The sequence below is a fragment of the Muntiacus reevesi genome, chromosome 2, assembly GCF_963930625.1.
Source record: "Muntiacus reevesi chromosome 2, mMunRee1.1, whole genome shotgun sequence".
NCBI classification, from domain to species: Eukaryota; Metazoa; Chordata; class Mammalia; order Artiodactyla; family Cervidae; genus Muntiacus; species Muntiacus reevesi.
Genome location: NC_089250.1, coordinates 53,637,811 through 53,650,150, shown reverse-complemented (window position 1 = coordinate 53,650,150; position 12,340 = coordinate 53,637,811). Strand labels below are relative to the sequence as shown.

The 12,340-nt window shown below is 53.0% G+C and overlaps 1 protein-coding gene across 2 annotated transcripts in view; it reads right to left on the bottom strand.

Moving 5' to 3' along the window:
- The window catches only part of TAF4 (TATA-box binding protein associated factor 4), a 64,261-nt gene that overhangs the window by 17,549 nt on the left and 34,372 nt on the right, over positions 1-12,340 (bottom strand). For both annotated transcript variants that reach the window (XM_065921672.1, XM_065921673.1), the window contains 7 exons: positions 9,370-9,536; positions 8,333-8,452; positions 6,224-6,343; positions 5,345-5,467; positions 3,597-3,686; positions 2,818-3,060; positions 295-442 (listed from right to left, as the gene is read on the bottom strand). In XM_065921672.1, the coding sequence (XP_065777744.1) occupies positions 295-442; positions 2,818-3,060; positions 3,597-3,686; positions 5,345-5,467; positions 6,224-6,343; positions 8,333-8,452; positions 9,370-9,536 (1,011 nt within the window). The remainder of the gene's footprint in view (positions 1-294; positions 443-2,817; positions 3,061-3,596; positions 3,687-5,344; positions 5,468-6,223; positions 6,344-8,332; positions 8,453-9,369; positions 9,537-12,340) is intronic.

Genomic DNA, 12,340 nt, shown 5'->3' with positions numbered 1-12,340 from the left:
CCGTTACCCCCAACCCGCCACGAGGAAGCTTCCTAAACCGTAAGAAACACCACGTTACTAACTTTAAACTACAGGAAAAGTGCAGACAGCCTCTCTCAAGCACTCATCTTCCTGCATTTCACCACACTTTCTGAGGTCTAAGAATGACTGCTGGTAAGGAATTCAGTCCTCTAAAAACCATGCTGCCAGGGTGGGGACCGGGGCTAGCGGCACTGACGGGCCACGTGAAGCAGCCAAGCTTGAGCTGTGAGTCCCACGGCGATGAGGACCAGGCGGACAGGGTCAGGCGCTCACCTGGCTGCAGCTGGTTCAGCTGGATCTGCTGGGGCGTGGTGAGCACGATGCGGTTGTGGGGCTGCCGGAGCGCGACCATGGGCGTCTGCGTCAGTGTCACCTGCGGCGGCCGGATCAGCGCTCCGGGTTTGGGCGGCGGCTGGATCACCTGGGGAGAGTCCGAGGGGCATGTGAGCACACACCCCCACCCTCAAGGGAGCTGCCGGCACCCATCCCCAGCCCAGGGTCCCAGTCGTCCTAAAAGACCAGGCAGGTTGGATGGTGCCCCACGTCCAGTGCCTCCACCACCACCTGAAGCTCCTGGAGCAGAGCCGTACGTGGGGCCCTAAGGGCAGCACCCAGGGGACAGGGTCCATAGAGCTCCTGAACCAGCAGGAACAAGGGGCTTCTCCCCAGATGCCAGCACGGGTGCCAGGGACACCTCAGACCCACCACAGCCTCAGGCAAGATGCTCAAAACCCAGCTTCTGAATTCTATAACGGTCACCTGGGTGCTTGCCCTGTGCTACAGGTACTCAAGGAGAGGGCTGGGGGTGCCCTGGCCCATGTTATCTCTGCAACAAGTCCTGTGGAAATTCACACCATCCGGGAGAACAGATGCACGATTTTCCCCAGAGGTTCAGGCCACCTTGTGGCACAAGCTCAGGGAAAAGCCTTAGGGTTTCCCATCCCCACAGGCTTCAAGGACAGCAGGTGATGATCGGTGCCTGAGTCTGCTGCATCTAGTCTTTCTGCTGCAATAAAGCAGGACCGAGGCAGAGCCCTCCCCTCCGGCGGAAGGGCGCAGGGAGCCCTGCCCTCACACTGGCACTCTGGCCCAAGGCACACCGGCTCCAGCCGTGGCCAGCAGACACTTCTCTACCTCTATGGAGCCCATCTTCCTCACCACCGATGAAGGCAGAAACAAACACAGATTTCAACTTGAGCAGGTAAGAGACCAGCACTCCCCTCATGACTCTGATCACCCACCTGAGTATCACTTGGGCATTATCATAAAATACACATTCTACAACCTACAAAAGTAACACAAAGACTTGCATTGTTTACTTTTTTAACTGTCTATAGGAACATTCAAAAAATCTAAGATCATGGCAACTGGTCCCATCACTTCGTGGCCAATAGATAGGGAAAAAGTGGAAACAGCACCATATTTTCTTTACTTGGGCTCCAAAGTCACTGCAGATAATGATTACAGCCATGAAATGAAAAGAAGCTTGCTCCTGGGGAAAAAAGCTATAACAAACCTAGATAATGTACTAGAAAACAAAGACATCAAACTTTGCCAGCAAAGGTCCATATAGTCAAAGCTAGTTTTTCCAGGAGTCGTGTACGGATGTGAGAGTTGGACCATAAAGAAGGCTGAGCACTGAAGAATTGATGCTTCTGAACTGTGGTGTTGGAGAAGACTCTTGAGAGTCCCTTGGACTGCAAGGAGATCCAACCAGTCCATCCTAAAGGAAATCAACCCTGAATATTCATCGGAAGGACTGATGCTGCAGCTGAAGCTCCAATACTCTGGCCACCTGATGTGAAGAGACGACTCACTGGAAAAGACCCTGATGCTGGGAAAGATTGAAGGCAGAAGGAGAAGGGGACAACAGAGGACGAGTGAATGGCATCACTGACTCAATGAACAGGAATTTGAGCAAGCTCTGGGAAATGCTGAAGGACTGGCATGCAGCAATCCACGGAGTGGCAAAGAGCTGGATACCACTGAGCAACTGATAAACAGTGGGAACAAAGGACCTTCCTAGGTGATTCAGGGGTAAAGAATCTGTCTTCAGTCCAGGAGACACGGGTTCAATCCCTAGGTCAGGAAGATCCCCTAGAGGAGTAAATGGCAACCCACTCCAGTATTCTTGCCCAAAAATCCCCATCGACAGAGCAGCCTGGAGGGCTACAGTCCATGGGGTCACAACAAGCTGGACACGACTGAACACACACACGCACTTAGGAACTACACCCCTTTGAAACTGGAGGGGGAAAAAAAATGCAACTGACTTTCTATGCCTGGCGAACTCCACCTGCCTGCCGGCAAACCTCACTCTTCCCAGCAGAGATGCCTTCTCCACAGCTGCACAACCAGAACCTGGATCAGAACCACACACCAACCCACCATCAGCAGCTGCATGCCTGGGAAGCCCCAGGCCCCAAACTACGCTGTGAAGCTGGGTCCTAAGCCATGAAAACTGATGTGCCCAATGCTCAGCACTTGCATTGGTTCCGTGTGTTTGGGCCGGGGCTCCTGATAGAAGACAACGCCCGGCTGAGATACACCACACACGCTGTGTCCACCTAACCCAGGGACACCCTGAACCGTCATACAGATAACAGACATGCCAGAGGGTAGAAACCGACAGGCTTACTTTGCTTTACTGAGAAATAAACTATGAACCTGCAGGGCCCTGATCTCAACCTGACAGTTCACTACTCAGGATTTAACACCCCAAACTCCCCCTGCCAGTTTCTCTGGGCCACAGGCAGGTGGGCGGGTGGGGAGCAGGGCAAGGCTCGGCCTTCATACCAGCGGCGTGGGCTGCCCCTGCTTGCCGACGCCCACCTGTGTGGGCTGCGTGAGGCTGATGACAGGGGGCTGGAGGGCGCTGGTCACGGTGGCCGCCGTCTTCCCAGCCGTGCGCTGGACCGAGCCACTGAGCACCACGGCGGTGAGCGCGGTGGTGGCCTGTGAGGCCGGTGGCTGCTGCTGGCTCTGCTGGATGAAGGCCGCGGAGTCGGGGGTCAGCTGTCTCAAGGCGGGCAAGCTCCTCTGGGCGGAAAGACAGACATGGGGTCGGCTGGCAGCACTACCCTTCCTCTGACCCAGAAACACACGACCCTGAGAACATGCCCCAGCGTAGGTGTGGGGCTTCAAGGGACCCAGTGTCAGCACCCCACACTGTCACTGCCACTGGGCAGGGTGGCCCTCAGTGAGAACTGGCTGGAACTGTTTAAACACCAACCAGCAGCGTCATTTCCGACAGGCGATTAAAGCGCATTAGGGCAGCAGAGGCGTCTGAGCGACACCTGCCTCCCGGCAGAGTGGCCCCCTTCAGCCGCGGGCACACGGGCCGCCCTCTAAGAGGACAGGGCCCTTCTGGAGCCCCAGGTGCAACACGACACTGTGGTCGCAGTGGTAGGGCTCTTAAAACTTAGAGAAAAGCCTCCGAACAGAAAACTTAACAGTCTGTCTCAGGGGCTTGAAAGCTGCAAATGCACTCGTGATACCCGTCCAAGTCCACCCCTTCCCAGAGGAGCCCACCTCCCCCCCCCAACACTGGGCACTCACAGCAGGCTTCGGATTACCTTCAGGAAAGGCACAAGGTAAGGTTGAGGTGAAGAATTAAGTTCTCGGTATAACCTACTAGTGAAATCTTCTGCTTCGATTTTTCCATCCTTGAAGACAAAATTCACATTAAAATTCCTCAGTGAATACAAGTTTGCACACATGTATCTTTATGCAGTATTTCTCCAGGTCTCAAGTTTTACCAACAGTTATTCCTCCCTCCAGGCCGTGGGCTCACTGTACCATTCCTCAGTTTTCTTACTACCACTGTATATCAGGCATTCTGCCAGGAGACAGACAAGCCTAAAAGTACCCTCGAGACCAAGTCGGAAGGTAAGGCAGGCCAGGGACGCCCTTCCCTGGAGAGACCACACCTACGCTGAGACCCCAGAACAGCTGGGGCGCCAGAGAGAGAAGCGCGTGCCCAGATGAGAGGGGCCACAGCAAGCGGGCATGAAACCAGGGGGACCAGAGGTGGGCAGGGACGGGGCAGCACAGGTGCCCTGGAGGCGTGAGCACTGACCCAGCTGGCTCTGCCCACACCCAGGAGTCCTACGAGACAAGGTGCCCACCTGCAACCTCTCACGCGGGGTCACCTCCCACCAGCCTCCAAGCCCGGGGCTGACTGGGCCCAAGTCAAGGAGGGAGCAGTCAGGGCTGCAAAGAGGGCAGGACGGGGGTCCCAGAACCCTGAGAAGGGCACAGCACAGGGGGATAGCGCTGGGCTCTTCTGGGAAGCGAGAGAGATGGTGAGATGAGCCCGTGCTTCCAGTCCCAGGAGGGGCCGCAGACAAGGGGCCGTGGGAAGAACGAACAGCATGTATTTAACTACAAATGTTCATTAGAAGATAAACTGTAATTGAAACAAACAAAAAGCTGGGAGTTATTGTTCCTCTCAGGAGGTGAGACTGTTTTTCAATTTCTTAGTTTCCTGAAAATATTTAGGGCGCGTCTGAAGCAATCATTTCTGCTGTGAGAGCGCAACTTCACTCCTTTCTAGCCCCAAACCCACGTGTCCAGCCCAGGGGCGGCTCCCCTCCAGCTTGAGCCCGTGGCATGGAAGGGAGGCTACAAGTGGAAGGGCCGCGCCGACAAACCCAGCAGCAGCAGGACAGAAATGGCCATCAGCCCGTGTGCTAAACCACCAGACTTCCTGGACAAAGAGATCGAGAGCAAGGAAAGAGTGGGAAGGAGGGGACCCCAGGTGAACAGCGACACAGAGGCAGCAGCCAGCAGTGGACCGGACGACTGACCAAGCCCTGCAGTGACACTGGACTCAGCTTTCAGGAGCCTGGGGGCTGCGAGGATCCCCAGGGTCCCAGGTTATGTCCAGGAATCGGGGCTAAACACTTATGAGACTGGGGAGGGGCTGTGAGCAGCAACATGGGCATAGTGGATGCAAGAGCCAGATAAGAACTCAGGACCCGCAAAGCCGGCAGCTGGCCCGCAAGCGCTCCTCACTCTGCCTTCCGCTTCCGTGTCACTCAGAATCCTCCATGGAAGACACGGAGGAGTGAGAGGGAAAGCCCTTAAAACACCCACCATCTCTCTGGTGAATTCGCATCGCTCCTGTGTGGCCAGCACGCCAAGCAACTGACGTGGAAAAGGAGATGCTGGGAGAACTGTTCAGATGCGAGGTTCCAAGAAGCCAGGGGCGGAAGTGTCAGGGCAAGGGCAGAGGGGCCCAGACTGCAGCCGCCACCACAGCGCCCCCCCCAAGTAGCCAAGTACTGCGCTCTAAGGCAGGGGCCGGCGTGCGGGCTCTTACCAGCAGATTCTGTACCAGTTCTTTCACATTAGCGGCCGTCTCTGTAGACTGTTTACCAGACGAAGCCAGTTTTATTAACGTAGATAAAAAATTTTTACATTTCTTCACGTTTTCCATAGTTTCCTGGATAGAAATTAAGAAGGTATAAGTGAAAAACTCTTACAAAGCAAACTGTTATCATAGCCTTTGGTTTAACTAAGATGCTGTGTATCATATAAGAAATGTATATTTCTTCTCTAAAATGTCTCAGGAAAATGCAGTTACTCTCATCGCCTGATGATGGGAGTATAAGCCAAGGCATGTGCTCCCAAGGCACAGATCAAATTCACAGCTCACTCAGCCCAGCCATTCTACTCTCAGAAATGTAACTGATAAATGCAAAAAGACAATCTACAAGACATTCACTGTGATGTTGCTTATCATAAAAGAAAAACCGATACTTAAGTACACAATAAAAGAAACAGAATCATGACACAGCTACTAAAGAAAGATAATGAAAAACACTCAGCAAAGAAACATGAAAAAGTTTTAAATCACAAATGGAGCACAATCCCACTGGTTTAAAGATTCATCCGCATATAGGAAAACTGCTGGAAATAAACTTGAAGAGGACGACGCCACCGCTCTGGCAGGCTACAACTGCTGTGCCGGCCCCGTCGTCCCTGAATGCGGCTGGTCTGGGCTTCATCACACAGACATTCCCACAGCCCGAAAGCCTGGTGGTGCAAGATGCCAGACCCTCCCTGTGACCCTGCAGAGGCCACTGCCCTCAGACCACGTCACATACGGGGCCATGGAGACTCAAGGGCTCCCCACGTGCACGCTGGGGCAGCATGACCCCGACACACGGCCCCGTGGCTCCCAAGAGGCAGCTCTCACCGTGGCAGCTGTCGAGGTGGTGGTGGCCCCTGGGACCGTCCGCTGAGGTGTCGCCGTCTGAACAGCTGTTGCCGTCCCAAGTGAGGTTGTCTGAGCAGCACCACCCAAAACAAGCTGAGGCTACGAGAATCCAAAGCACGAGATAAACAGACGGCCTTCATGAGACTTCCCGCAACAGGCAGGCCCCACAGGACCCGCCACCTCAAGGGACCATGCCAGCCCCACAGCTGACTGTGTCCCCAAGAGATGCGATCCTGAGCACCAAGGAAGCAGCGCTTTGCACCTTCAACAAAAACTGACAGAAGCAAAGCCAACAGCCAGTGGGAACCTGGCTGTCAGGAGTCAATCCTGAGTGTCACATGGCAGCCAGGACAAGTAACGTTTTCATAACAACCCAGATCACATCTCAGAAATTAAGAGGAAAAAAAAGAAAACAGAAAAACAAGCTGAAAAGCCCATCCCCTGGATCGTGCAGAGAGACTGGTGACAAGAAATCCAGTATGTCACACAGGCAGGCACCCCACAGGGCAGCACCGGGACTCACTGGGGTCCCAGGCTCCCCTCCACTGCCGCAACACCCTTCTCTACTCCCCCAAAGTGAGTCACATCCAGAAATGCTCTGCAAATGGTTTTTAACCAGGCAGGGGCTCAATGTAGTCGGTGCTGGGAGGGAGGGGTGACTTTGCTAAACAAATACATTTAAACAAACAAACAACTAGACACCAAACAACTGGGCTTGTCAAATTCTCGAGATTTCTACCCTCTGTGAGCAATCATGCAAATGTTCACTGCTTCTCTATTTTAAGTCGGCACTCTTCCAATGGCCTGGCATGCTGCAGTTCATGGGATCACAAAGAGTCGGACACAACTAAGCAACTGAACTGAACGTAAAAATCTAGACTTCTCCAATTTTTCAAACTTTCTTATGACTTTGGAAGGTAGGGGGCAGTATAACCCTGAACATGACGCGTGCGGCTGCTCTCAGCAAAGCGGGTCCCGCTGTCTGCCCGTTCCAGGAGGTGTTCCAATGGTGCTGCTGGTGGGGGGCAAAGGGACAGGGGGGCCCCTGGGCAGGAAGCTGTCTGCAACCCCAGGCTGTAAACACTGGTTTCCCAGGAGGAATGTCAGTCAGAAGACATGGTGGGCTTTCTTTACCATTGACATTAAGCACTTATTACTTTTGTAATAAGAAAATGGCAAATAAAAAACTTCAGAGGGAGAAAAGGAAAAGAAAGGACCAGCAGGCATAGCAGAGCTGCTTCTGGACAATCAGAAACAGCCTGGGCACATCCAGTTCTTGGAGGTTTTCATTTCTATCAAAATGCACTCCTCACATGTGCTCCCACTAGTCCCATGAAAACACCTTCCACCTGGACAATACTGAGATGGCAGACAGAACCTGTTCTGATAAGCCTGGTGCAAAAGCTCACCATGAGCTTCACTACCTTCTCAGAAAAGGCTCCTCTCTCTACAACTGAAGCTCAGACACTCCAGCCAGGCTGAACTCGGCCAGACGACTCCCAACCCCAGGAAGCACCATCGCCGTGCAGCTCTTATCTCAGGGAGAAACCGAGCTCTTCTACTGGGGACCAACTGCTCCTCCAGCTGCTCTGAAAGCAGTGTCACGGCTGCGGGCGCCAAGAGACAGACGAGGACAAGACCAGGGCGAGCGAGGAGACCAGGGCAAGTGAGGAGGCCAAGCTGGCTGCACTCAGGATCAGGGCCAGAAGCCCCCACACCACGCTGTTGGTGTCCATCAGGGAGGGTGTTGTGAGAGCTACACACAGTAACACACACACAGTGAGGACACACCCTCCTCAGTGCAACACACACACACTCTGGGCTGTAGATCGTTTCTGCTTCAGAGACATGCGCCATCAAATGTTAGTAGGTGACATTTTTTAATTACGCTTCCGGCACAGTAGGCGGCTTCTGAAAGTGCTGCTGGTGCTAAAGTCTGTGTAGTTTTAGAGAAGCCTGGCTTCCCCTGCACTGGTGGGCAGAGAAAGCATCTCCTGCCCCAAATCCCGAACCCTGGCATCCAGCACCCAAACTCATGAGGCCTGACCCCTGACCCTGGCATCGTGGGCACCACCCACCCCACCTCACCTGAACCCCGGGCGAGCGCTGCAGTGCGGTGCTGGGCTGTACCGTCGTCTGGGCCTGAGACACCTGCTTGATTATGGTCGTTGGGGTCACCTGCCGTGCAATAATTGGGGTCCCGGGTGCCTGAAAAACAAGGAGTTGTCACCTAAAAGGAGGGAAGTGAGAGGCAGCACACCACACGGTCCTCCTTCAGCACGGAGAGCACACCTGGGCCCCCAGGCTAGCCAGAGTCAGCGAGGCCCCCTAATCGCCACCATGTAACTACAACACCCTCCTTAGCAGGGCCTCCCACGCGGTCTTCGAGGGAGGCGTGTATCTGGGAAAGCAACACTCTGATTTCCTGTAATCACACAGCACTCAAAGTGAACATCTTACAACCATCTGACGGAACAGACCTCCACAGACCCTGCGAGCTGCTCGGGTCTGTTTCGGATGCTCAGGGAGGGGCCCCTCTGTCTACAGTGCAGGGACACCAACTCCAGGGGATGCGGCTGAAGTCACAGGACGACAGAGCTGTCAGGACCCCGCTAGTCTCCACGTTAGTCTCTGACCAGTCAACCAGCTCAGAAGGGACAGAAAGGCACCAGGAGGCAGAACCTAGGGGAGGGGCGAGTCCCAGGCACTGAACCTGTCCTCCAGTCACAACCCGGGGGGGAGGGGGGCGCGCACATCCTCGGGGTGGGGGGGGGGGGGCACAGGCTGGGGGTGGGGGGAGTAGCCCCCAAGGCTCACACATCTGTGTGTGGTGGGGAGGCTGTTTAACACAGTTCTGCAAAGCTCCTCTGCACCCCTCTGGTCACAACAGCTAACAAGACTCAGGGCTCACTGGGTCTTGCACTCAAGTGTCCTAACCATCCGTCATGGTCCTACAGGGTGACGGGATCTGTACTTTGCAGAGGAGGAAAGGACGGCGTGGGGGGGGGGAGAGGGGTATCACAGGAGGTGGTGGGGAGGGGTGCAGGTAGGAAACCCGAGTTCCTCCCGAGGCAGCTGAGCCATCCTACCTCCCCACAACCCCCCCAGGCTGGGCACGTGCTCACCTGCACGGTGGAGATCTGCACGGGAGGGGCACTTGTGGGGGTGGCCGGGCGCGGTGCCATGGTAGTCTGCGGCTGCGCCTGGGCGTGGGCCTGGGCCTGCATCTGAGCCAGGGCCTGCTGAGGGATCATGAGCAGCTGCCCATTCTCACTCCGCACGAGGACCATACCTGGGGGGCGGGGGAGGGGGCTGGTGTCAAGAATGCGTCCCAGGGCCCGACTCCACGGGGAGCCAACAGCCCTGAGGAGGAAAGGGAGATGCTATGAACCCGTCACTGAGCTCTGAGCACACCTGCCAGCAGAGAAATGATGACAGGATGTGCACAGGAGGACAGAGACACGAGAGGGGCTTTCACTGATGTAAGCAGCAGCCGTCAGCCAGGCAGGCAGAGTCCTAACAGCCCGTCCACCCCACAGCACCCCGCGCTGGCCTGCAGGTCGGAGGCCAGGGAGCCAGGGCCTGCCAAGAGTCCCCACGGCCAGGTGTGCTCCCCACACAGGCTGCCTGGAGTGGCCAAGTGCACAAGGCAGCAGGTGTCTCAGGAGAGGTTGCACCTGGAGCCTCAGACCCAAGCCCTGCCCAGGAGCAGGTCACCACCCAAGCCCGCCACTGGCTCTGGGGGAGGCAGCCTGGCCTCTTCTCCCATCAGGTCCCCATCCCTGGGGACTAGACTGGACCTCGAGACAGCATTGCCCACCACCCACATGCCTGGGGCCGGGCCTGGAGTGCCCGAAGCCCAGACACTCCTTCCAGGAACAGGACCCCTCGTGTGTCCACGGTGACCTGGGACCCCCCACCCACCCACCCACAGAGACACAAAGACACGGAGGACCACTCACCCTTCATGGGGCTCCAGCTACATCACTGGAAAGCAAATCCTAGCAGGGAGTGTGGCATTAATTCTAGCTTCAAAAACCAGCACCAATTATACCCTAGATTCCATTAGAAGCAGTAACACAACTTTCACACAATTTCCCATGACGGATTAGCAATGGGGCTGAAAGGAGTCCTATGAACACGTCGCCCCAAAGCCAGGCTCGCGGAGAATGAGCATGAGGCACCCCACAGAAGGAGGACTCAGCCGGGCAGGGGTGTGGCCCAAGGAGCGCGCTGAGTGGGCAGCCCCACAGCGCAGCTGAAAACCTCAAGGCCAAGAACCTCCTGCCAGCCATCACAACAACATGCGTTCCCTGCTGAACCAGACAGGAGCTCCATCCAACGTAGAAGTCAGAGAAGTCTTTGGAGCTGCTGGTCCCGGCTTCCTTCAACACCCATCATCACATCAGGAAATACAGCCTTTCCCCGGGGTCACATCTGCAACTCTCGATTCAGAAAAACCTCTCGCATGTGTGCCCATTATGAGAGCGCCCTCCAAGACAACCCTTTCAAATAAGCCACGCTGCAGCAAAGGAAACCATGAGAAAAACAAAAAGACAACCCACACAACGGGAGAAAATATTTCCTAACAATGCAACCTACAAGGGATCATCTCTAAAATACACAAACAGCTCATGCAGCTCAACATCAAAAAAACAAACAAAAATTTAAAAATGGGCAGATCTACACCACTACTATTCAACATAGTGTTGGAAGTTTTGGCCACAGCAATCAGAGCAGAAAAAGAAGTAAAAGGAATCCAGATAGGAAAAGAAGAAGCGAAACTCTCGCTGTTTGCAGATGACACGATCCTCTACATAGAAAACCCTAAAGACTCTACCAGAAAATTATTAGAGCTAATCAATGAATACAGTAAAGTTGCAGGATATAAAATTAACACACAGAAATCCCTTGCATTCCTATACACTAACAATGAAAAAACAGAAAGAGAAATTAAGGAAACAATACCATTCGCCATTGCAACAAAAAGAATAAAATACTTAGAAGTACATCTACCTAAAGAAACAAAAGACCTATACATAGAAAACTATAAAACACTGATAAAAGAAATCAAAGAGGACACAAACAGATGGAGAAACATACCGTGTTCATGGATTGGAAGAATCAATATTGTCAAAATGGCTATTCTACCCAAAGCAATAGATTCAATGCAATCCCTATCAAGCTACCAATGGCATTTTTCACAGAACTAGAACAAATAATTTCACAATTTGTATGGAAATACAAAAAACCTCGAATAGCCAAAGTAAGCTTGAGAAAGAAGAATGGAACTGGAGGAATCAACCTGCCTGACTTAAGACTCTACTACAAAGCCACAGTCATCAAGACAGTATGGTACTGGCACAAAGACAGAAATACAGATCAATGGAACAGAATAGAAAGTCCAGAGATAAATCCACGAACCTATGGACACCTTATCTTTGACAAAGGAGACAAGGATATACAATGGAAAAAAGACAACCTCTTTAACAAGTGGTGCTGGGAAAACTGGTCAACCACTTGTAAAAGAATGAAACTAGAACACTTTCTAACACCATACACAAAAATAAACTCAAAATGGATTAAAGATCTAAATGTAAGACCAGAAACTATAAAACTCCCAGAGGAGAACATAGGCAAAACACTCTCCGACATGAATCACAGCAGGATCCTCTATGACCCACCTCCCAGAATATTGGAAGTAAAAGCAAAAATAAACAAATGAGACCTAATGAAACTTAAAAGCTTTTGCACAACAAAGGAAACTATAAGCAAGGTGAAAAGACAGCCCTCAGATTGGGAGAAAATAATAGCAAATGAAGAAACAGACAAAGGATTAATCTCAAAAATATACAAGCAACTCCTGCAGCTCAATTCCAGAAAAATAAATGATCCAATCAAAAAATGGGCCAAAGAACTAAACAGACATTTCTCCAAAGAAGACATACAGATGGCTAACAAACACATGAAGAGATGCTCAACATCACTCATCATCAGAGAAATGCAAATCAAAACCACAATGAGGTACCATTACACGCCAGTCAGGATGGCTGCTATCCAAAAGTCTACAAGCAATAAATGCTGGAGAGGGTGTGG